The sequence below is a fragment of the Bos indicus genome, chromosome 9, assembly GCF_029378745.1.
Source record: "Bos indicus isolate NIAB-ARS_2022 breed Sahiwal x Tharparkar chromosome 9, NIAB-ARS_B.indTharparkar_mat_pri_1.0, whole genome shotgun sequence".
In the NCBI taxonomy this organism is placed as follows: Eukaryota; Metazoa; Chordata; class Mammalia; order Artiodactyla; family Bovidae; genus Bos; species Bos indicus.
In genome coordinates this window covers 30,162,850-30,189,706 of record NC_091768.1, presented here as the reverse complement: position 1 = coordinate 30,189,706, position 26,857 = coordinate 30,162,850, and the positions used below count along the sequence as shown (strand labels likewise).

At 35.4% G+C, this 26,857-nt stretch overlaps 1 protein-coding gene across 7 annotated transcripts in view; it reads right to left on the bottom strand.

Annotated features, from left to right (window-relative positions):
* Positions 1–26,857, bottom strand: part of TBC1D32 (TBC1 domain family member 32) — a 206,220-nt gene that overhangs the window by 117,934 nt on the left and 61,429 nt on the right. For 6 of the 7 annotated variants that reach the window (XM_070795892.1, XM_070795889.1, XM_070795891.1 and 3 more), the window contains 7 exons: positions 25,569–25,770; positions 22,581–22,663; positions 16,879–16,911; positions 12,279–12,417; positions 9,551–9,638; positions 7,291–7,409; positions 1,971–2,087 (listed from right to left, as the gene is read on the bottom strand). In XM_070795892.1, coding sequence (XP_070651993.1) covers positions 1,971–2,087; positions 7,291–7,409; positions 9,551–9,638; positions 12,279–12,417; positions 16,879–16,911; positions 22,581–22,663; positions 25,569–25,770 — 781 coding nt within the window. The remainder of the gene's footprint in view (positions 1–1,970; positions 2,088–7,290; positions 7,410–9,550; positions 9,639–12,278; positions 12,418–16,878; positions 16,912–22,580; positions 22,664–25,568; positions 25,771–26,857) is intronic. The other variant, XM_070795890.1, reaches the window with a different exon arrangement.

Here is a 26,857-nt window from a genome sequence, read left to right as displayed (position 1 = left end):
CTCATGCGAAGAGTTGACTCATTGGAAAAGACCCTGATGCTGGGAGGGATTGGGGGCAAGAGGAGAAGGGGACGACAGAGGATGAGATGGCTGGATGGCATCACCGACTCGATGGACGTGAGTTTGAGTGAACTCCAGGAGTTGGTGATGGACAGGGAGGCCTGGAATGCTGCAATTCATGGGATCGCAAAGAGTCAGACACAACTGAGCGCCTGAACTGAACTGAACTGAGGGGAAGGTTCCATTAGATTAGGGAATTACGTATTTATCAGTGACTTTTGGCAGAACAAGACTCCAGATTACAGTGACTTCTAGAGTTGATACAAGAGAAAGAAGTTGAGAATTGAAATATAGGCAATTTTTTCAAGATACTTTCTGACAAAGAAAACTATAGGGTGATAGCTAAAAGACAACATAGATCAAGGGAATTTTTTTTTAATAAGTGTTTATACTTGTTTAAATGATGATTGGAAGCAGTGATTCATTTACAGGGTTAAAATGTAGTGTCATTAAGAAGATGGACTATCAAAACTATATGCAGTTAATCATTTTAAGATTATATTAAGGACAAATCCTTTACCTAAGTGGACAGGTATTTTTGACTAGGCACTGTAGCATATCCACAAAAACTTGAGAACAAACACTCAAGCCATTGCTCTAGATTAAATAACAGCACATTTGTATTAATATAACACTTGTGTTCCATAACAGATTTCAATAAAGGCAATAATATTAGAAATACTTTCAAAAACCATTCACTGGATCCAGTTATTACTAGATGTAAATATGACCAAGATATTCTACTCGCTTTCAGGTCCTCACAGTGTAGCAGGGAAGACAGGTATATAAATGGTTAATTATAAAACTACTTAAGAAGTGCCAAGATACAAGTAAGTATAAGCTAAAATTGGGACACCTCAAGAACATAAAAGTTCAAAGAGAAAAATATTTTATTTGTATTTCATTCATATAAATTATCAAAAAATTTCCAAAGTAGAGCAAATTCTTGAAAATAAAATGTTTAGGGTAAACAAGAATTAGAAGAATTCAAAAGGTCAAAATGATATAAGAAAAACAACACACTGGACAAAGTGACCAAAAGATAAATCCAATGATTGGGATTTCAGAATTAAATGATTCCTTAGTAATGCATATATACACATATTTAATTTGTATTTAAATACAAATGGGGGTTTAATTCATAAATTTAACAAAAGATGAGTAACTAAATACACTTGAATGATTAAAATAAGTTACCCATTTTGAAATATGAATATAAAATAAGTTTCAAATTAAATAAATATGCATATACTGCCCTCATAGGGCAGTAATACACAGATCATTTAAAACATAAGCAGAAAACATATTGGACTCTTTAGATACAATTTATCCCTAATTATCTTAGTCAATGAAGGAGAAATAATCATGTGACTAATAACATGAGTCATCTAAAAATAATTAGTACACTAACTTTTATATATGCTGGATCTCTTCCTTATTTGGGAAACCTTTTAGTTCAATCGCTCAGTCATGTCCAACTCTTTGAGACCCCATGGACTGCAGCACGCCAGGCTTCCCTGCCCATCACCAACTCCCGGAGCTTACTCAAACTCACATTAACGTTGTTATTTCAATAGGTGCTGCCATTTTTAGACATCCAGGATCAAAGATTCCATTTACAGATAATTTGGAAGCGAATATTCTACACTGGAGAAGGAAATGGCAACTCGCTCCAGTACTCTTGCCTGGAAAGAAAATTCCATGGACTGAGGAGCCTGGTAGGCTACAGTCTATGGGGTTGCAAAGAGTTGGACACAACTGAGAGACTTCACTTTCACTTATAGGTAAATAAATCAAATAGGTTTTCAAATGTGATTTATTGTACCATTTTTTTCTGTTACATTGCATTTTTACTATACATCTTAAAAAGTAGCACTATAAAAGTGAAAGATTAAAAGAAAATAACTTACAATAACACTTGTTGGGACTTCACGAAGAGAATATTCTGCTTTATTAGGAAGGCTTTGATTGCCAACCAGCTCAAAAACAGCAGGATAAGATAACAGGTTCACCAGTGCTAGAAAAGACTAGGTGGGAAGAAAAAAAACTGTTCAAATGGTTCATTTTTTTTCTCAATCACATCCACTGAAGAGTCATTAATGCAAATGGGAGTTTTTAAAATAAGTCTAATCAACCCATAAAACTGAAATATATGCTTCTATGATAAGTACAAAATAGTTAACATCAACAATAATCTATGTACTGACAATGAATAAAAACTATGAGAAAATGTACCTGAGAGTTGGAAAATGTTTTAAAATATCATGTATCTCTGACAGTTTGGTTCTGAAAATAATGAAATGATACATTTTTCTCATTCTTTGCATTGTTATATCTGATGTGTAAGAAAATATAATACTTCAGGGCTCTGGAGCAAGATAAAGAATTCTATATATTATAGCACTCAGGTCACAAGGCTATCTTCAGCCTTTACCTGATGATACATTCACTGGAAATTCAAGTAATCTATTAATAATTACAGTTAATTAGAAAAAGCTGTGGCTTTTCCTATCAAAATCAGCTCATTTTCTCATGCAATTTTACCAAGTTAATCTCTCCATGAAAACTTTAAGCTCCTGTTCTTCTCTCATTGACAAGAATCCGAATATTTTTTTCAGGCACAGTTCATTCCTTGGATGCCCTGTGCAAAAGTATGCGGTGGTTGTCCAGTACTAAACATCAGATCTAAAGTCCTTAGCATGACTTTCAAGGCACTTTATTGACACTTTTCTTCTCTTCAGTTGCAAAAGCCTCAGTTGCCATTAAGTTTCCTCAGCCTGAAGTCATCACTGCAGTCAATCAATCTGCCTGCAGTCTCCTTCAAGTGACTGCCACATATACAAACTTTTCTTTTCCTACTAAGGAGCTCCCTTTAGTCCTCCCATTGACCTATTATGTTACTTTATAAGCTTTCAAAAGTTTGCCACATTTTTATAGAAGGCTTTCTTATTAAGTCCATTCACATCTAGAAGCCCTATATTCTGTTAATACTTATATATTTAGTTTTTATTGTATTAATTGCACTTATTTGTAACTATTAAGTTTTCCTCTTGGCAGTTCACTAGTTCACTAGTCTCAGAAATTTTGAAGATCATACACATAAAGAATTTTCACTAAAATAAAAAATGATTATACTACCAAATGCAATCTACAGATTCAATGAGATCCCTATCAAATTACCAATGGCATTTTTCACAAAAATAGGACAAAAAATTTCAAAGTTCATATGGAAACACAAAAGACCCCAAGCCAAGGTAATCCTGAAAAGTAGAATGGAGCTGGAGGAATCAACCTTCCTGACTTCAGACTATACTACAAAGCTACAGTCATCAAGACAGTATGGTCTGGCACAAAAACAGAAATACAGACCAATGCAACAAGACAGAACCCCCAGAGATAAATCCACACACCTAAGGTTACCTTATTTTTGACAAAGGAGGCAAGAATATACAATGGGGCAAAGATAGCCTCTTCAATAAGTGTTGCTGGGAAAACTGGACAGCTATGTATAAAAGAATGAAATTAGAACACTTCCTAACACCATACACAAATATAAATTCAAAATGGATTAAAGACCTAAATGTAAGATCACAAACTATAAAACTCTTAGAGGAAAACATAGGCAGAACACTCTGAGACATAAATCACACCAAGATCCTCTATGATCTACTTCCTAGAGTAATAGAAATAAAAACAAAAATAAACAGTGGGACCTAGCTAAACTTAAAAGCTTTTGCACAGCAAAGGAAACTATAAGCAAGGTGAAAAGACAACCCTCGGAATGGGGGAAAATAATAGCAAATGACACAATAGACAAAGGATTAATTTCCAAAATATAGAAACCACTCATACAAGTCAATATCAGAAAAACACCCAATCAAAAAGCGGGAAAAAGACCTAAATAGACATTTCTCCAAAGAAAATACACAGATGGATAACAAACACATGAAAAGATGCTCAACATCGCTCATTATTAGAGCAATGCAAATCAAACTAAGAGGAGATATCATCTGATACTGGTCAGAATGGCCATTGTCAAAAAGTTTACAAACAATAAATGCTGTAGAGGGTGTGGAGAAAAGGGAACAGTCTTGCACTGTTGGTGGGAATGTAAATTGATACAGTCACTAAGGAACTCAGTATGGAGATTCCTTAAAAAAACTAAGAATAAAGCCACTACAGGACCCAGCAATCCCACTACTAAGCATATACCCTGAGGAAACCAAAATTGAAAAAGACACATGTATCCCAAGGTTCACTGTGGCACTATTTACAATAGCTAGTACATGGGAGCAACCTAGATGTCCATTGACAAATCAGTGAGTGAAGAAGCTGTGATACATATATACAATGGAATGTTACTCAGCCATAAAAAGGAATCTATCTGGGTCAGTTCAAATGAGGTGGATGAACCTAGAGCCTCTTAAACAGAGTGAAGTACGTCAGAAAGAGAAAACAAATATCATATACTAATATATATACAGAATATAGAAATATGGTACTGATGCAATTATTTGTAGGGCAGCAATGGAGTCCCAGACATAGAACACAGACTTATGGGTAGGGGGGTGAGGGGCAGTGAGTAAGGAGAGGGTGGGATCTATGGAGAGAGTTAACATGGAAACTTACATTAATATATGTAAAATATACAGCCAATGGGAATTTGCTGTATGACTCAGGGAACTCAAACTAGGGCTCTGTAACAACCTAAAGGGGTGGGATGGGGAGTGAAGTGGGGGGAAGTTTCAAAGGGAAGGGGCATATGTATACCTATGGCTGATTCATTTTGATGTTTGGCAGAAACCAGCACAATTCTGTAAAATAATTATCCTTCAATTTAAAAATCAATAAATTTTAAAAAAGGAAAGGAAAAAAAGAATTTTCACAAAAATCAGAACACTGAGATAATGGAAAGAATATTTTAATTCAATTTATCATTTAATAGATGAGAAAACTTGAGGACCAGAGAAGTGAAGTGTCTTGGTCAAAGATATATAATCAAAAAATTGATAGCAGAACGAATAGCATTTTCTTATTTACAGGCTAAGATTACTCACTACAAAATAAGTCATCTTCAGACACTATTTAACAGTATTACCCTAGCTCCATGGTCCTGGCTGTTCAATAAAATTTTCTGTGATAAATAAAATATTTCTGAACATAAAATATTTTAAATAAATAACATATTTATTTATTTAAATATTTATTAAATATTTAAATAAAATTAACTATTTTATTTAAATATTTAAAATAAATATTTCTGAACATAAAATGGAAATTTTATGTTCTAAACTGTACAGTATGATAGTCACTAGCTACATGTGACTACAGATAAGCACTTAAGATATGATTAACGTAATTGAGACTAAATTTTTACTTTTAGTTTTAATTTAAATTTACATAACTATGTAGGGCTATTGTCTGCTGCTATGTCACGTCAGTTGTGTCCGACTCTGTGCAACCCCATAGACCGCAGCCCACCAGGCTCCGCCATCCCTGGGATTCTCCAGGCAAGAACACTGGAGTGGGTTGCCATTTCCTTCTCCAATGTGTGAAAAGTGAAAGTGAAGTCGCTCAGTCGTGTCCGACTCTTAGCCACCCCATGGACTGCAGCCTACCAGGCTCCTCCGTCCATGGGATTTTCCAGGCAAGAGTACTGGAGTGGGTCACCAGTGCCTTCTCCAAGGGCTATTGTCTAGCATACAGCAAAAGCAAAGCTATAGAGAGAAGGAAGGAGAAACTGGACTAAAACTTTTAAATGAACCTCTTTGTATATGGAAGCCACATCATTGTTTCCTAAAATTTAAATAACAATAAAATTAAATCCCCCCCAAAAATAGAATCCACATAGACATGAAATCATATGGTATTTGTCTTTCTCCATCTGACTTTTCTCACTTAGTATAATACTTTCTGGGTCCATTCATGTCACAAATGGCAAGATTTCATTTTATTCTATAGCTGAGTAATATTTCATTCTATACCTACACCACATTTTCTTTATCCATTCATACATCGGTGAATGTTGTTTCATAAATGAATGTTGAATTTTGTCAAAAGCTCTTTCTGTACCTACTGAGATGATATGAGTTTTATCCTTCAATTATTAATGTAGTCTATCACACCAACTAATTTGCAGATACTGAACCATCATTTTAACCTTGGGATAAATCCACATGATCATGGTGTATGACCCTTTTAATATATGGTTGAATTTGATTTGCCAGCATTTTATTGAGGATTTTTGCAACTACCTTCAGTGATACTGGCCTATATATTTTTTTCATAGTCTTGTTTCTGAATCAGGGTGATGTAGGCCTCACAGACTGAATTCTGAAATATTCCTTCATCTCAAACATGGAATAGTTTGAGAAGGAGAAGGATTAATTGTTTAAATGTCTGATATAATTCACCTGTGAAGCCATCTGATCCTGGCCTTTTGTGTGTTGGGAGTCTTTTAAAAATTACTGATTCAATTTCATTACTGGTCATCTGACTGTTTATATTTTGTATTCCTGATTCAATCTTGAAAGATGGGTAAAATCCAAGAAATATACAATTTCTTCTAGGTTATCCATTTAATTGGCATATAACTGTCCATAGTAATATCATGATTTCTGTGATACTGGTTGTAAGTTCTTTTTCATTTCCAACCTATTTGGGTCCTCTCTTTTTTTGAGAAGTCTAGCTAAAGGTTTATTAATTTTGCTTATCTTTTCAAAAAATCAGCTGTTAGTTTTACTGATCTTTTCTATTGGTTTTTTAGTCTGTATTTCTGTTTCAATTTTTATTATTTCTTTTCTTCTGTTACATCTGGGTTTGCTTGTTGTTTTTCTACTTTCACTTTTTCTCTCTATTTCTGTTTTGATTTTTATTATTTCTTTCTTTCTATTAAATTTGCATTTGTTTGTTCTTTTTCTAGTTCCTTTAAGTCCATGTTTATTATTTTGTCTGATGTCTATATATTTATTAACTGAGAAAAATTACAGTATAAAATACAGTAGGAATTCATAAAAAAAGAATGTCCTTGCAAGACAATTCCCAAGGAACACTGGTATTTCTGTCTTTTATAAGTTTATTTTAGAAACACAAAGTTAGAAATGAAAGAAAGGAGGGTTAGGACAAACTTAGGAAAGGCTGCTGGTTGTAACTGAATATAGATTAAAGTCTGGATGAAGCAATTTGAGAGATACTTAAAATCTATACATTATTAGATAAATCATTTCTTACCTTTTGACAGCTTTGGTCAATAGGGTCCACTGGAGTAGATCTGGGATGGGTTACTCTAACATCATCTCTTCCACATTCCAGATTGGCCCATAATTCAGTTATAAGTGCATTAATAAACCCTAAGAAGAATTTTACATCATATTTATAGTATATTACTTCTTTGAATTGTGGTGGAAAGACATACTTATCCTTCTGACGAGACCGTTCCACAATGACAAAAGACATACTTGAATCCTGTATAAGAAATAATCTCTAACCTTGGTAGAAATTAGTGCTGATATTGTTAATATATGCTTATGATAAAACTATGTAATGACTAAATTACGTAATGACTAAACTCTCAAAACTATTCCCCTAGGGGACTGAATTTTGAGTCCCAGTTTTTAATCCTTTAGTCAATAATCTCTGTCATCATGTTTTCCTGAAAAAAAGCAAAAAAGTTTACACGTTACTCTGCAAATGAGTTAACAGTGAAATGCAGCCTGGAAGGAGGTATCAGGAGACACCATAAGCAACCAAAGAGTGTACTTGTGTTCTCTTTCTCTAATGGAACTATCCTTTTGTATTTCCATATGCTTAGAACAGTTCTCTATTTCATACAACTTTTGGTTCTATACCATCTTCAAATTTTCCAGAGTCAGATACTATATATCTAAATGAAAGTGACTATTGAGTTTGATTATCAAATTCCTTTATGAGGAATCAAAGCATATGGAAAGTGTAAAACAAAACACCTAATCATAAAATCAGTAATTTAGGAGAAGGCAATGGCACCCCACTCCAGTACTTTTGCCTAGAAAATCCCATAGATGGAGGAGCCTGGTAGGCTGCAGTCCATGGGATTGCTAGAGTCGGACACGACTGAGCAACTTCACTTTCACTTTTCACTTTCATGCATTGGAGAAGGAAATGGCAACCCACTCCAGTGTTCTTGCCTAGAGAATCCCAGGGACAGGGAAACCTGGTGGGCTGCTATCTATGGGGTCGCACAGAGTTGGACACGACTGAAGCGACTTAGCAGCAGCAGCAGCAACAACACATTAGAGCAGAATGGGTTTCTAGTGTAACAAAATATATAGGCCCTGAAATCAAGACCATCAGGGTTCAAATTACTAATCTGCCAGCTTATTAAGTTATATATCTTTGAATCTTTTGAATTCTAACAGCATCAGTTCTCAATGTGAAAACTGAAAAAGTGCTACATTCGAAGGCTGCCGTAAAGTATAAATGAAATGATATACAGAGAGTTCTTAACGCAGTACCTAAGACATCATAGGGACTCAGGCAGTGTCAGTCTTCCTTCCTTTGTCCTATGAAAAATTGCATTTAATCCTTTCAAGGAAAGCTGGATACTATAAGGTTTAAAGCTTAATAACTCGACCAACAGGGAAATCTGGGATTGAATCTAGTCTTCAAATGTTTCCATTAACGTGCCCCTGAGTACTATAAATAAATTGGATTTTATTCTAAGTAAAGCAGTAAGTGGTTCGCTTAGGACAGCTTCTGCCAAGAAATATGTTTCATAATATAAGCAGTCCAAAGTTCAGCCAAAAAATACTTAAGATTTAGATATATCATAGAAAAATATTTTCATTTGAGGATAGACTCAATAGTGACCACTGAGGTTATGATTCTTCACTTCTAAGGTTTAAATATAATCACAGCATCTCTATCAGAGATTACATTTGGTCTCTGGTGCAGGGTTCAGTTAACTTTACAATACATTAAATCTTCAACGTTTGAACATCTTAAAAATCCAATCTGTAGTAGATAATACATGCTGACTATAAACTCCAGAAATAGTGGTGAAAATTAAGTGGGTGAGAATCTTTCAAGAAAGGAAGAGAAAAGGGAATAAGAAAATGATATGTATATGCAACAACTATTATGACTATACATCTTGATTCATATATAAATCACTGAAACTGAGCATTAAGCCTATCAGATGGAACTATATCAAGAAAAGATGACACACTTTTGATTTATAAAGTGAAGGGTTCTTAAAGCCATTAGGTATATCTTAGTCTAGGTTCATTATGTACCACTGTTCTGAGGAAAGAAAAAATTGTATATATTTTACAGAAAAAAATTCCTAGTGGGATTTCATGGAAGAGAAAAGAAGGAAATACCATTAACACTCTTTTACCTACGGCCTAACTTGTGAAGAACTTCAGAGTGAAATAGTTGACACTTGTTCATGGCAGCTGAATTTTGTCTGGACTGGCTCATTTTATTTAAATTACACTTTTAAAGAACTTACCTGAATTTTGTAGGGCTATCGCACCTGCTGCTGTTGATGCCACTTGTGTAACCAAAACTCCATAACCAAACTTTTTATGCCTGCTGATCTAATGTAAACAAGAAAACATGAGAAGCAGGAAAACATAGCATGTTAATATTTTATTTACATTTTATATGCAGACTTACTGATTTCTTTATTAAAATGCTAGACAGTCTTTCAAGTAAAGATAACAAGAGCAGAAAAAAAAAAACTATAACGATTAGTGAGTTAATACTAACAAATATTTTTGACAATCTTATTTCAGAACTAGGCTCTGGTACCAGCCCTAAAACTACGAAGCTTCATGACCTTAAACAAGTCACTATGTCTCTAAGTCTCTTTATATATAAAATAAGGGACGTTGGACTAAATGAAAAGAGATTCCTTCTAACTCTTATTTGTGTTATCTAACTATTTTATTCTTTAATTGGTTCTTAAATAATAAATTATCATTGATTAATCTGTATTGACTGCCAGTTTTTACACTGGGCTTTCAAATAAACAGCTTTAAAAAGAACAATGGTATTGTCTTAAAAATCATCCTTTTAGAGGCAATATGATTTTTTTCCCCCAAAGGAGGAAGTTATACACACATGCACGTACACATAATCCTCATTTAATATACATTGTAGAAAACCGGAAATAATTGCTACTTCACAGAGAATATTATACATATATTCATGGTAAAGTTCAGAAGTATCTCTTAGCAAAAATCACAATAAGGAAATAACAAAGGCACTATAAAATGTTCCTCCTTCCTCAGACTTCATAGGTTAGCCTGATCTTAGCCAAAGTGTTTGACTTCTAAATAGAGCTAACCATTTAGAATTTGTATTTTTCAACATTTTATTGAAAGGATAAGCATATGTTTTCATCAAATACTTAAAATATAAACTATACATTCTGTTTTAAGGGCAAAAAAGGGGGAGGGACTAAAAGACTGTGGGAAAAACATTAGGCTTATTTCTTCAATTTTTTGCTGCTCACATCTCTATAAATTTGCCTTCCAAATCTCATTCTCCATGTTCCTTACTTTAGTATCCATTAATTTGGCAATTAGATAACATAGAAGTACAACAAAGTAAGTGTTTATCTTTTCCCACATGGCTTTTTCCATGACAGGAAGAAAAACACCTTACTCATCAATCATCCCAAATGACCCTATGATTCAGAAACTGGTAGCCATAGGGGTCTCCCAATCAAGACTAAATACTAAAAAAGAAGAGGCAAAGAAAACCTTCAGAGAAGTTACAGGGGCTTCATTAAACAAGACTTAGATTTCATGGACACTGTTAAAATCTAAGACTAGAATCTCAGTTCTAGAATTACTGCCATCAATAACTACATGTGTGAACACAGGCAGGTCATTTATACCAGCTTGAATCTCAACATTATTTTCAGCAAAATTAAAGAAACTCTAGCTGCTTTCTTACAAGATAACTCAGAGTCTAAATTTTCAAAAAACCTCTTGAATGGTATAAATTGATATTAAAGTATTATACTAAATTATATGGTCGTAATTTACTGAGATCCAGGGAACGTCTTCTATTACAACTAACAGCACAATACAAAGGAAGGTCAGATTGCTTTAAATTTTATGAATATTAAAAAAATGACATCTAATCCTAGGTATATTATTACAATAGTAAAAAGTTGTATCTGAATGGTCTCAAGCATCTGAATGAGAAAGAAAAATGTCTTTGAATTGCTTGAGTATTTTCAGAAATGGAATAAAAATGAAAACCCAAATGGTTAACTAGTATACAAGGAGAAATTAAAACTCACCAACAGATCAAAACACAATTTATATAAACATTAAAAGCCTGAAAACTTCTACATTTGCTATATTATGAATGTCTGTGTTCTGCCAAAATTCCTGTGTTGAACTCCTAAGCCCCAGAGGTGATGGTAGGAAGTGGGGCCTTTGGGAGGCTATTTGTGAAGGTAGAGAGTGATCATGAAAGGGATTAGTGCTCTTCTATAAAAATAAATACATAAAAGATCCCCAAGAGGCCCTAGCCCTTTCTGCTAGGCTACAATAAGAACATCAAGAAACAGCAACTTCCAGAGATAAAAGGAAACACTTTTAAAAGCATACCTATGCTGATTCACTTCCCTGTACAGTGGAAATCGACCCAACATTGTAAAGCAACTATACCCCAATTAAAAAAAAAAAAACACAACAAAGCAAACAAAAACAACAGCAACAACAAAAAGTATACCTATGATCCTAAGAAGCTCTGAAGTCTAGGGATATTCACTGTACTAGCAAAAAAATGAACATACTTCAGTGATCTCTGTGAGAAAGGCCTAGATTTTAAATTTAAACAGTAGCAATAATAAAAGCCCTCTACAAATATATATATTTCTTTCAAAATGTGAACCCTAAACTCTCATTGACACATTTAGACCCAAAAATGGAATTCCATTGAGTTTTAATATATCCAGATGTCTGATATATTTATAAAACATCTGGATGAATGAGTTTTTCAATTTCATTCAGTTGTGTCATCCTGTAAAATAGTCACAGATACCAATATCAACTCTAATGTCTTCTTGAAAAAATATCAAGTTAAATATTACAATGCTATATGAGTTTTTAATTGAAGTTTAATAATCTCTTCACAAAAAGAAACCAGAATGATGTTCTTAATGGCTTTTACAGAAACAAAAGTTCCTTTTGCCTGTGGCAGATGGTAATTCGCACCTGTAATTTCTTTGCATATTGGTTGAACATGAATGTCACACATTCGTTGATGGCACCTGTTCTTTGAAGAAGCAGTAGTCCTTTGGGAGTGGCAGCAAAATTTAGTAAATCATCTAACAAATTCTCTTCCCAAGCCATACTGAAAGAGGTAAAAAGAAAGGTATAAATGTCTTTATTTTTCTCAAAACTGGAAAAAAAAAAAAAAAAACACACCTCAGCTTAATTCTACCAGCAATTAAACTTACAGAGAACACAGTGGCTGCAAAGTATTTAACTGTTTAAAAATAAGATAAACAGCATGGCTTCCTAAACAGTGCGCTGTTATTCTTTTTTCTACTATCTAATAATTTTCCTTCACTAAATGAATCAAATATTAACTGCACATATCAGCATTTTCATTATACCAAAATTCTCTCAACCAGGTCTTAATCTCATTCCACGTCTCCTATTAAAATTCTGTTGTGCCTAAATTCCCCAAGCCCCAGCTCTCCATTATTTCTATACATCCTTTTCATTAAGGAGTATTTGTCTTTTGACTTTCTAAAGCATACCAGGTACTCTATTTTCACTGGTTATTAGTTTCACTTTTGGAGAATGACATTTTTTCCCTCAGAATACTTCTAAAAGGCCAGTAGCATTCTCCAGAGAAAAACAAAAAAGAAAAGGAAAACAACTCAAAACTTTGAGAAGTCATACAGTAAACAGGAGACTCAGAGCTAGAAATCTGGAAACACAGAAAGGGATATCAGCATTTCATCTGAAGTATCAAAGTAAGAGAAAATTTTCTACCCATCCTATTCCTACTTGCTTGTAAAAACAAAAAAGTTGGATTTTAAAATAGGTCAAAATCAAATGTCTATATGTACAATGAAACAGAGTGTGGAAATGTGTGCCCTTTTGTTGCCCAAGGAAGTTTCAGAAGTATGTTTTGAAACTGGTAAGAGATTTGAAATCTAGAACTTTTCTGATTAAATAAGAAACAGTCAGTACATGTTGACTGATATCCATCAGTGGTGATCACAAAGCAATGGTCAAAGATACAACCATGTTCAAACACAAAATGAATATCTCTTGGATAAAGAAGGACAAAGAAGTAGGACTAGTTTTGAGGTAAATACAGGCAATGGAAACTAAATTTGGCCCAAATAGGATATAAAAGACTCAGGGTTACACATGAGATGTATGACCAATGGAAGGCTCACTGCTTAAGATTCATGATGGAGTAATACTACTAAAAATTGCATATGATTAGCTAAAGGCAATGGCACCCCACTCCAGTACTCTTGCCTGGAAAATCCCATGGACGGAGGAGCCTGGTAGGCTGCAGTCCACGGGGTCGCTAAGAGTCGGACACGACTGAGCGACTTCACTTTCATTTTTCACTTTCATGCATTGGAGAAGGAAATGGCAACCCACTCCAGTGTTCTTGCCTGGAGAATCCCAGGGACGGGGGAGCCTGATGGGCTGACGTCTATGGGGTCGCACAGAGTCGGAAACGACTGAAGCGATTTAGCAGTAGCTAAAATTAAAATATAAAATTTACATACTTAAAATATATAAACAAAATACTTAAATATAACTGACAAAAATTGGGACTTTTGACAAGCCATAACCCTAGGGAGACAGGAGGATACAGAAAAAGCCTCATTTCTAGAAATGTACAGATAATCAATTCACTGTCTAACTTTTAACGGTATATGCAATACCCTCCAGAGAAGGAAATGGCAACCCACTCCAGTGTTCTTGCCTGGAGAATCCCAGGGACGGGGAGCCTGATGGGCTGCCGTCTCTGGGTTCGCACAGAGTCAGACATGACTGAAGTGACTTAGCAGCAGTAGCACCAGCAGCAATACCCTCATCATCACTGACAGGAGTCTCAAGATGCCAATACAGTATTTAAAACATGGGGGAAAAGGAAAAAAACCAGAAAACTGCTTGACAGAGAAGAATGAATATAGAAAAGAAACTAGGAAAAATAGGGGAGGAAAGAAAGTAGAGAAGGAAAAAAACTCATTTTAAAATGAACTTGTAATTAAACGTCAAAAGACATCTAAAGCTAAGTGCCAGCAGAATCAACATTCATTAAATTAATCCATTCCAGCTGAAATAATTCAAAAATAATGACTACCTTTATGATTCTCAAAATTTTTTACTCTTCCATTAGAACTGAAACAGAAAAGCAGAAATGAAATAAAAATAAGTGAATATTAAAAAAAAATAACTATAAGAAATCTTGTGAATATTTTTTAAAAACCACTTAAAAAGCAAATGGAAAAAATATCAGCCACAAAGAATTATTGAACTGAAAGATAGCTAGATAAGAAATAAATGTTTGAGGAAACAGATGAGACAGAACATGCTGCTGCTGCTGCTGCTAAGCTGCTTCAGTCGTGTCTGACTCTGTGCGACCCCACAGACGGCAGCCCACCAGGCTCCCCCGTCCCTGGGATTCTCCAGGCAAGAACACTGGAGTGGGTTGCCATTTCCTTCTCCAATGCATGAAACTGAAAAGTGAAAGTGAAGTCGCTCAGCCATGTCCGACTCTTAGCAACCCCATGGACTGAAGCCTACCAGGCTCCTCCATCCATGGGATTTTCCAGGCAAGAGTATTGGAGTGGGGTGCCATTGCCTTCTCTGACAGAACATACTAAAAGCTTTCAAATACATCTAATCAAGAGTCCAAGAGAACAGAAGAAATATTTGAAAAATACTAAGGATTTTCTAGATCAAAAAAAAGGTATCAGTCCAGTTTATTGATTAAAAAAAAAAAATTCAAAGTACTAAGCAGGAGTTAACTATATCCCAATAAATTGGGATATATATATATATAGTTAACTATATCTCAATAAACTATAAAATTAAAAAAAAAAAATGTTTTAAAGTACCAAGCAGGATAAACTTAAATCACACAGAAGTAGCAAATATCCAAAGAAAGAAATTAAAAGCTATGAGAGAAAAGATATGACCTATAAAAGTGGTTATACTAACAGATTTATTAGTTACTACTTACTCCAGAAGACAGTGGAGTAAAACCTCAAATAGTACTAAGAAAGAATGGTCTATCAAAACTTTTATACCCAGACAAACTACCATTTAGAGGAGAGAAAATGTGAGACCTCAAAAGCTCTGAACAGGAGGTGGGGGTGGTTTGTGTGGCCTGGAAGGAGAATAACTATTTTCAGACACAGAAAGATTAGTTTGCTTTCCTCAAAGCCTTAAGAACAATTAAACAGTTTACTTCTATTACCTTAAGACCTATAATTAGAAACTTAAAAACATCTTTCAGTAAGGGAAAAAAAGGAGCCTATCAGAAAGAATGGCCTACAAGCTTCAACAAATGGTGTAAAATAATAAATACAAATTTAATTTCTGTGTGAAGACATAAACCAGGTGATTAAAAATATTAAACCAAAATTCTAGATAACTATAAGAAGACAGAACTATAGCATATTTAGGGGAGCAGTAACTGGTCAAAGTACGTTAAACTCCATACTGCTTTTCAAAACATGATATAAATACCCAATTACTTTATACTTTCTTAGAAAAATATATGGTTAAATATATATTGAGAATTTAGGAACAACCACTTAAAGAAACGTAACAGTGATTTATAAAGTCAAAAGCAAGGGGAAAATAGGATAAAATGTACTGATCTAAGATAAGGAGTAAAGGAGAAAAGTAAAACAGAATAGAAATAGAAACACAAAAAGAAAAATAAGACCCAAACATCAGCATTGCAAAAATGTAAAAAACTTAAAACTCATCTAATAAAAAACAGAAATTGTCAGATTGGATAAAAAATTCAAAATTTACTACTCTGAGTGACAGAAAATAAGAGATGAAAAAAAAATACTTTAATAGTCTGACCCAATCTCCATCTAAGCTCCTTTTCATCCATTCCCATACAGCAAGAAATGGCCATAGGGCACATCCAGCAAGATGTTCACAAAAATGTTAATAAGAAGAGATTTCTTTCCTAGATAAAAGATAAAGAATGAAAAGAAGCCATTTGTCTCTACAATCTTTTTCCTCTTTGAAGGCTGTGAGCTCTAGAAGTTAGCCATTGTGCAACCTTGAGTGCAAAAAGAAAACATTAGTGATGTTTTCTCCTAAGAAAAGAAGACTGGATCTCAAACTGCATCACTAAGTCAATGCCTGATAATATTTCATGAGACTTTTTGCTTTATGAAAAAAAGAAAGCCTTACTGAGCTATCTGCAAACAGATAAATCCTTAACTAATGTACTCTGCAAATACTAACGAAAGCAAAGTATATATACAATAGTAGTATCATATAATATAAAACTTAATGGAAAGAAGAAATGAGATACTACAGTAAAAGTTCCCAAGAAACAGTGAATTTTTATGTTCCTAACAGCATAAAATGCAAGTATGTAAAACAAAACCCCAGAAGTACAGAGAAAAATGGACATGTCAACTTTCAAAGTGAATGATTATACATAAGCAGACAAAATATTGGTGGTGATATTAAGAAATTTGGACTATCTCTATCTACTTCCAATGAAGAACATAAAATAGTATTTTCAAGTAAAGACAGATTTTTAACTGATCCTGTACTACAACACAAAATCTCAACCCACCTGGAAGTATATATATCATACAATCCATGTTTTCTGAAAAGAACAGAAATGAATTACAAGTCAACAGTATAATACAGTAGGTAAAGAAAAAACTATATTTTGAAAGCTAAATATATTCCAAATATTTCATGGATTTAAAGGGAAAAAATCAAGATAATATTTTTAAGAGCTTAATAATGAAAGTATTACATATTAAAATGCATTAAAGTTAGAATGTCTGATGTAGATTTCTTCTACTGATATCCATTCTCAATTGTCTTTTCACTTGCTCTCCTATCCTACTAAAGTGAGAGGAGTGAAGATAGAGAAGGAAAGAGAACATCAACAAAATCAAAGCCTGGTCTTTGCATAAACCTGTTCTAATGCAAATAAAAAGCCATGGCTGCAAAAAATACTAAGAATAAAAAAATGAGAAATAATTACAGCCAAAGAATTTTTTAATATCACAAAAATACTTTGAACAAATTAACACCAATATGTAAATATTCAGATTAAAAAATATAGTTAAAAATTACTCATGCAGAAATAAAAAATATAGAATGAACCATTTAGCCATTAAAGAAATTGTGTTTTTAAAAAGTCTACTCTGACTCTCCAAAATGTAAAACACAGGCAAAAACTTGCAGGTTGTATCACACAATCCTAAGAAAGAGTTAATATGTTTTAATTTACTGTTTCTAATAACTTAGCATTTAGCTCTTCCTTCAAATTATGATGAAAAGACTCAATATTTCAAAACAGAAGGAAAATCTAAGCTATAGAATTTGCCTGTCTTTAGAGAACCCTTCCCGGAGGACAACAGGTAACAATCTCATTGCCTTGCTTACTCCATTGCTTTAGCCTATGCGAACTCCAGTTTTTGAATGGTCAGATATTAATAGAGGGTTAGACACTCTCATGGCACTTAAGTTTTAGGTGTTTATTCATAGGCTGTTTTTGCAGTCCAAAGATAACTGTTACTTCCCTGTAGAGATTTACCAAAGGCCCCATGTTAACTAGTCGGGGCAGGGTGAGCATCTTTGGTTTTTCTCTGACTATGTTCTTGTCTACAGTCACCCTACAGATGGCCCCTAAGTAGTCTGTGAAAGTGAAAAGTGAAAGTGTTACTCCCTCAGCCTGTCCAATATTTCAAGACCCCAAAGACTGTAGCCTGCCAAGCTTCTCTGTTCATGAGATTTTCCAGGCAAGAATACTGGAGTGGGTTGCCATTCCCTTCTCCAGGGGATCTTCCCAATCCAGGGATCGAACCTGTGACTCTGCACTGCAGGCAGATTCTTTACCATCTGAGCCACTAGGTAAGTCCCATATAGGCTGAAGTCATTGCAATCACTGATATCAAACTAGCCTTGAGAAATCTTATTTGGGGCTGCATTTCAACGTCCAGATTTAGAGATACCACCTATGATGACTACACAGTAGCTTCTACCTTCCCTATAGTACTGTAAGCACCAATAAATGAAACGATGGAGAGGAAATCTCCAACATACACTGTGAGGAAATAAGGTCAAACTACCGCACATTAGTCTGTCACAGGCTCAAAAATATAGATTTTAGCAGCTCTTCATTTTACCTTTTTCAGTAAGACTGAGTAAATGTTATGGTCCATGTCATTATTTAGAAACTAGTGCCTGGTGGCAGAAGAAGTGTTATTCATTCCTTTACCCATTCAACCAAGCTATCAAGCACCTGCTACATGTCAGAGAAAGGCTAGACTAGTTAACCGACCAAAATGGTTCTACACGCAAGTGTTACCAAACTACAAAGGAAAAATAATGCCCACACATACCAATGTTTCAAATAATACAAAAGATACTCAACTCCATGAGGTATTTTGATGACAAAAATGAAAACAGTTCTATTATATCAAAAACCATTAAACCTTTGTTTCTAAGAGTAATATCAGATGTTGAAGGAAACTCCTTTTCCTCTAGCATCAAGTTAACACGTGGAGGACATTCCCCAGTTTAATACTGCTTGCCGCACTTCACCTAATCACTCACTCTTCCCCTTGAAGAAGGGACTCAGGAAACTTGGAGGAGGACTAAGAATGCTAAGCTAGGCGATGCCTCTCCCCAAATCCAGCACTTCTTTGCAACCCAGGTACCTGCAGGAAGCACACAGTCTGCTCTGTTCTACTATGCAGTTATGGTTGATCTTTGTAAGCTCTGCTTCTGAGGGTGAGGAAAGTCTGACAGTTGATTGGGACAGAAACGTTCAGTTCAGTAACTCAGTCGTGTCCAACTCTTTGTGACCCCATGGACTGCAGCACTCCAGGCCTCCCTGTCCATCACTAACTCCCAGAGTTTACTCAAACTCACGTCCATTGAGTCGGTGATGCCATCCAACCATCTCATCCTCCGTCATCACCTTCTCCTCCCACCTTCAATCTTACCCAGCATCAGGGTCTTTTCCAATGAGTCCATTCTCCACATCAGGTAGCTAAAGTTTAAGAGTTTTAGCTTCAGCATCAGTCCTTCTGATGAATATTCAGGATTGATTTCCTTCAGGTTTGGCTGGTTAGATCTCCTTGCAGTCCAAGGGACTCTTAGTCTTCTCCAACACCACAGTTCAAAAGCATCAACTCTTCGGTGCTCAGCTTTCTTCACAGTCCAACTCTCACATCCATACATGACCACAGGAAAAACCATAGCTTTGACTAGATGGACCTCTGTTGGCAAAGTAATGTCTCTGCTTTTTAAGATGCTGTCTAGGTTGGTCATGGCTCTTCTCCCATGGAGCAAGTGTCTTTTAATTTCATGGCTGCAGTCACCATCTGCAGTGATTTTGGAGCCCAAGAAAATAAAGTCTGTCACTGTTTCCATTGTTTCTCCATCTATATGTCATGAAGTGATGGGACTGGATGCCATGATCTTCAATTTTTCGAATGCTGAGTTTTAAATCAGCTTTTTCACTCTCCTCTTTCACTTTCATCAAGAGACTTTTCAGTCCCTCGTGTCATCTGCATATCTGAGGTTACTGATATTTCTCCTGGAAATCTTCATTCCAGCTTGTGATTCAACCAGCTTGGAAGTTCACATGATGTACTCTGCATATAAGGTAAATAAGCACGGTGACAATATACAGCCTTGATGTACTCCTTTCCCAACTTGGAAACAATTTGTTGTTCCATGTCCTGTTCTAACTGTTGCTTCTTGACCTGCATACAGGTTTCTTAGGAGGCATGTAAGGTGGTCTAGTATTCCTACCTCTTGAAGAAGTTTTCAGTTTGCTGTGATCCACACAGTCAAAGTCTTTGGAGTAGTCAATAAAGCAGATGTTTTTCTGGAACTTTCTTGCTTTTTTTCAATGTTCCAACAGATGTTGGCAATTTGATCTCTCCTTCCTCTGCCTTTTCTAAATCCAGCTTGAACACATGGAAGTTCTCTGTTCATGTACTGTTGTAGCCAGGCTTGGAGAATTTTGAGCATTTGCTGTTGTGTGAGATAAGTGCAATTGTGTAGTATTTTGAACATTCTTTGGCGTTGCCCGTCTTTGGGATTGGAATGAAAACTGACCTTTTCCAGTCCTGTGGCCACTGCTGAGTTTTCCAAATTTGCTGGCATATTGAGTGCAGCACTTTCACAGCATCATCTTTTAGGATTTGAAATAGCTCATCTGGAATTCCATTACCTCCACTAGCTTTGCTTAGAGTGATGCTTCCTAAGACCCACTTGATTTCGCATTCCAGTATGTCTGGCTCTAGGTGAGTGATCACACCACTGTGGTTATCTGGGTCAGGAAGACCTTTTTTGTATAGTTCTTCTGTGTATTCTTGCCACCTTTCCTTAATATCTTCTGGTAAATGCATGGATTATGGTGGCTCAGACTGTAAAGAATCTGTTTGCCATGCAGGAGACCTGGTTTGTTCCCAGGGTCAGGAAGATCCCCTGGAGTAAGGAATGGCTACCCACTCCAGGATCCTTGCCTGGAAAATTCTATGCACAGAGAAGCATGGTGGGCTACAGTCTATGGACCACAAAGAGTCAGACATGACTGAGAGACTCACAACACTTTCATGCTCCCTTTTACTTACAGCCCACTGACCACACTGTGTCTTCCACCAGAAATAATGTTCTACCCTTTCTAGACAATTAATATCCATGTATTCACTTTAACTTACTTTAATTATAACTTCTTCTGGAAATATTTCCCCAAGTTAGCCTGTACGAACCCTCTATGATTTGTATCATAAATTTAGCATACTATATTGCCATATTGTATTTACTTATTTGTATTTTATACTATATAGTAAGTTCTCTAAGGTATGTAGGCATCCATAGAACTCGGCAAAGCACTCAGTCCAATAAATACCTAAATACATGAGTAGAAAATGAATGCATGAATGAAGACAATAAATCATAAATCAAAGAAAACAGACATAAAAATTACCAGAAAAATTAATTGCAGCGACATTTTTACGCACCCCTTCATGCAAGAAAAAATAGTTGATTTAGGTTTCACAACTATATAAAAAAAAAATTATAGCTGACATTTAGAAAATTAACTATTTGTTAAGCATTATACCATTAAAGCAATGAAAAAGATTTTGTTTGTTTGGCTTTTTTTTAGTTAAACAATACCTATCTAAAGACAATTTTTTTTTTCAATTTCTCTAGACTACCACTTAAAACTCTAATTATCTTTTCAGATTATGCCAATACTCAATTAGAAAGAGACTCCATGAATATATGATCTTAATTTAAAAAAATATATATGTATATATAGTTCCCATTAATCTGACTCCATATCCTATTGATAACTGGAAAAACATATGAAAACATCTAAATTAAAAAATTAGTATAGAGACTTCCCTGGTGGTCCTGTGGTTGAGAATCCGCCTGCCAATGCAAGGGTTCTATCCCTGCTCTGGCAAGATCCCACATGCAGCGGGGCAACTAAGGACGTGGGCCACAGTTACTGAGCCCCTGTGCCCTAAAGCCAGTGCTCCACAACAAGAGAAGTCACCAGAAAGGGAAGCCTGTGCACTGCAACTAGAGAGCAGCTCCTGGTCACGGCAACCAGCCTTTGTGCACGGCAACAAAAACCCAGCACCAAAAACCCAGCACAGCCAAAAATAAACAAATAAAAATTAAAAAAAATAAGTATGCTAAGCTAAGTCGCTTCAGTCGTGTCAGACTCTGTGTGACCCCACAGACGGCAGCCCACCAGGCTCCGCCGTCCCTGGGATTCTCCAGGCAAGAACACTGGAGTGGGTTGCCATTTCCTTCTCCAATGCATGAAAGTGTAAAGTGAAAGTGAAGTCGCTCAGTCATGTCCGACTCTTAGCAACCCCATGGACTGCAGCCTACCAGGCTCCTCTGTCCATAAATAATGATTTAAAGAATTCTCCAATACCAAAATCTAATTAAACAGTACTCCCACACATGTTGAAGTTATAGTAAACAGACTTCATTGGCCATTTGAAAAGTTCTACTGAATTTCCAATTTTAGTATTTGGTAATTTTCCAAGTTTTCTGAAAGTATTACGTCACATTTCCTAACTCCAAATGTAAATACAGGCTGAAATATAATAAATACTGCTATTTTTTTCCTCTTATAAAAAATACAAGTATATATGATCTCTAAAGTTTCCCCTAGATGAACTTTTCTTTCTTTTTTGCCACAGTATCTATACATTTCTCATTTTAAAACTATTTCAGCAAATGTGAAAAAAGAGATGAGCTTAAGTCAATCATACTTACATGTTCTGGGATTCCTGGCTAACCAAAGAAACAGAATCAGAACCCTCTACTGGAGTAGGAATTCTTTCTGATAGCAGACTTGTCTAAAATATAAGAAATATACATTTTTCTTATTTATAGCATTACTCATAAGCTGTCATGCTACATCTTTATATTTGACTCTTACTGTAATTAAAGATTAAATTACTTGCAAACTTTAAATTATGTGATTCTTAAATATCATGCAAAGTAATTCATAAATAAGGCACATAGATAATGTAGGAAGAAGATACTGATATATACTACATTTGAATATTGCTCCATTATGATCGCCAGTGTCCATACAAAAACCCAGCTATCTGCAAAAATTGCTCAGAAATAACTTTCAAAGAGTAAATCTATATAGAGACAGTCTATTTTAAGTCCCTTTTACCTGAAGTAATGAAAGCAAGGCCAAGGCTAACAGAGTTTTACCAAGACAATGCACTGGTCATAGCAAACGATGCTTCCAACCACACAAGAGAGGACTCTACACATGAACATCATCAGAGTCAATACCGAAATTAGATTGATTGATTATATTCTTTGCAGCTGAAGACAGAAAAGCTCTAAACAGTCAGCAAAAACAAGACTGGGAGCTTACTGTGGCTTAGACCATGAACTCCTTATTGCCAAACCCAGACTTATGTTGAAGAAAGAAGGGAAAACCATAGACCATTCAGGTATGACCTAAATCAAATCCCTTATGATTATACAGTAGAATTGACTTAAGGGATTAGATCTGACAGACTGCCTAAAGAACTATGGAATAAGGTTCATTAACACTGTACAGGAAGCAGTGATCAAAACCATATCCAAGAAAAAGAAGTGCAAAAAAAAAAAAAGGCAAATGGTTGTCTGAGGAGGCCTTACAAACAGCTGAGAAAAGAAGAGGAGTGAAAGGCAAAGGAGAAAAGGAAAGATTTATCCATCTGAATGCAGAGTTACAAAGAAGAGCAAGGAGAAATAAGAAAGCCTTCCCAAGTGGTCAATGCAAAGAAAGAGGGAAAAATAGAATGGGAAAAACTAGAGATCTCTTCAAGAAAATTAGAGATACCAAGGGAACATTTCATGCAAAGATAGGCACAATAAAGGTCAGAAATGGTATGGACATGACAGAAGCAGAAGATATTAAGAGGTGGCAAGAATACACAGAAGAACGATAAAAAAAAGATCTTTATGACCCACATAACCACAATGGTGTGAGTACTCATTTACAGCCAGACATCCTGGTGTCCAAAGTCAAGTGGGCCTTAGGAAGCATCACTACAAACAAAGCTACTGGAGGTAATGGAATTTCAGCTGAGCTATTTCAAATCTTAAAAGATGATGCTGTGAGGTGCTGCACTCAATATGCCAGCAAATTTGGAAAACTCAGCAGTGCCCACAGGACTGGAAAAGGTCAGTTTTCATTTCAATCCCAAAGAAAGGCAATGCCAAAGAATGCTCAAACTACCACACAGTGCACTCATCTCAACTCTAGCAAGTAATGCTCAAAATTCTCCAAGTGAGGCTTCAACAATACGTGAACCATGAACTTCCAGATGTTCAAGCTGGATTTAGAAAAGGCAGAGGAACCAGAGATCAAATTGTCAATGTCTGTTGGATCAAAGAAAAAGCATGAGAGTTCCAGAATAACATCTACTTCTGCTTCATTGACTATACTAAAGCCTTTGACTGTGTGAATCAGGACAAACTGTGGAAAATTCCTCGAGAGATGGGAATACCCAACCACCTTATCTGCCTCCTGCGAAACCTGTATGCAGGTCAAGAAGCAACAGTTAGAACTGGACATGGAACAATGGGCTGTTTCCAAATTCAGAAAGGTTAAGGCTGTATCCTGTCACCCTGTTTATTTAACTTATATGCAAAATACATCATGAGAAATGCCGGGCTGGATGAAGCACAAGCTGGAATAAAAATTGCTGGGAGAAATACCAATAATGTCAAATATGCAGATAACACCACTCTTATGGAAGAAAGTGAAGAGGAACTAAAAAGCCTCTTGATGAAAGTGAAAGAGGGGGTGAAAACAGCTGGCTTAAAGCTCAACATTCAAAAAACAAAGGTAACGGCATCCGATCCCATCACTTCATAACAAATAGATGGGAAACAACAGAAACAGTGACAGACTTTTATTTTGGGGGGGGCCTCCAAAATTAGGTGTAGATGGTGACTGCAGCTATGAAATAAAAGATGTTTATTCCTTGGAAGAAAAGCTATGACAAACCCAGACAGCATATTAAAAAGCAGAGACATTACTTTACCAACAAAGGCCCGACTAGTCAAAGCTATGGTTTTTCCAGTAGGCAAGAACGGATGTGAGACTGGGCCATAAAGAAAGTTGAGCGCCAAAGAATCGATGCTTTTGAGCTATGGTGTTGGAGAAGACTCTTGAAAGTCCTTTGGACAGCAAAGAGATCAAACCAGCCAATCTGAAAGGAAATCAATCCTGAATATTCATTGGAAGGACAGATGCTGAAGCTGAAGCTCCAATACTTTGGCCACTTGATACTTCTAATGAGAAGAGATGAATCATTAGAAAAGACACTGATGCTGGGAAAGATTGAAGGCGGGAGGAGAAGGCGATGACAGAGGATGAGATGGTTGGATGACATCACCAACTCAATGGACATGACTTGAACAAACTCCAGAGATGGTGAAGGTCAGGGAAGCCTGGCATGCTATAGTCTATGAGGTCTCAAAGAGTCGGACACAACTGAGCAACTGAACAACAACAACAATAACCAGAAGAAAAGACTGTAGCACCCAGTTAAGTTGTAGAGCTCTATCCTACAGGGATAGGATGTACTGAAGTCATCTTTTGACAAGTTAGAAATCAGTATGTGCTTTGGAGTACTGTGATGCTAAAGAAGTCCAGTAAAATATTTTAACTGTAGTATAATATTATAACACTAAACATATCTGAATAAAGATTTTCAGGGAAGAAAAAAGATTGAAAATACTTACCTTCTTCCAAGCCTTTGCTATAGATTCATGCAAACTATAAGGAATTAACACCTGCAAGCCTTCACATGTACCATATATTTGACGACACACAGAAGTAAAAGCTCCTTTAACCACAGGAAACATTTCTGATCCAGAAAAAATAGAAATATCTTCATCAAGAAGTTTTTTCAAAAACTGGGCAATTAGATGAGCACCTGTAGGACTAAAAGATGATACCAAAACAATGTACTTTAAGTGACCTAATTTGATTGAATTGCTTTCTCTGCACAGGTATGTCACTAACTTGACTGTTTGGTAGTAAAGCTCACTTATTTCCATTTGTTTTACTTCTTCTTAAATTCTACTTTTTAACTTTAACATTTAGTATATAAAACATATTCATGATTCTAAAGTCAAATCTAAGTACAATCAAGGAATAATCCCAGATATCTTTTATCTATGCCTCTTAACCCAAATATTTTTTTTCCTTTCCTCTAAACTATTGCTTTTCTCTCCTTTAAAGCTATTACTACTCTTGTATCATTTCCTTTTGAAAATAAGGTGGGATGATTTGGGAGAATGGCAATGAAACATGTATAATATCATATATGAAACGAATCACGAGTCCAAGTTCGATGCATGATACTGGATGCTTGGGGCTGGTGCACTGGGATGACCCAGAGGGATGGTACGGGGAGGGAGGAGGGAGGGGGGTTAGGGATGGGGAACACATGTACACCTGTGGCAGATTCATGTTGATGTATGGCAAAACTAATATAATATTGTAAAGTAATTAACCTCCAATTAAAATAAATTTATATTAAAAAATAAAATAAATAAAAAATAAAACAAGTATAATTTTATTTATTCATATTCCCTTCTACTATACAAAGGGTAACATTCTATAAACTTTCTTCTGTTTTGTTTTTTCACTTTATATATCCTGATGGCAACTCTATAGCCGTACATAAAAAAAATTTCTCATCCCCTTTTCACTACTGCTAAGCACTCCTTTGTATAAATATAATTCAATCTATTAGTCTCTTGTGATTGAACACCTGGGATGTTTCTAATCTTTCCCTAATAAAGTTAGAAACTCTAAACCACTGCACAATGAGGATTCAGAAGAAATTCTAACATTTTATGTCTTTTCTGTTCAACTTCAATGTGAGGGAGACACCTAAAAAGAGAAACCTAGAAATCATAATGATAATAATGGGAGAAAATTAACTACATACAATTAAATGATGTCTATATAAAAGAAAAAAAATAGGGAAGTGATGAACAATAAAAAGAACTTTTTTACTCAT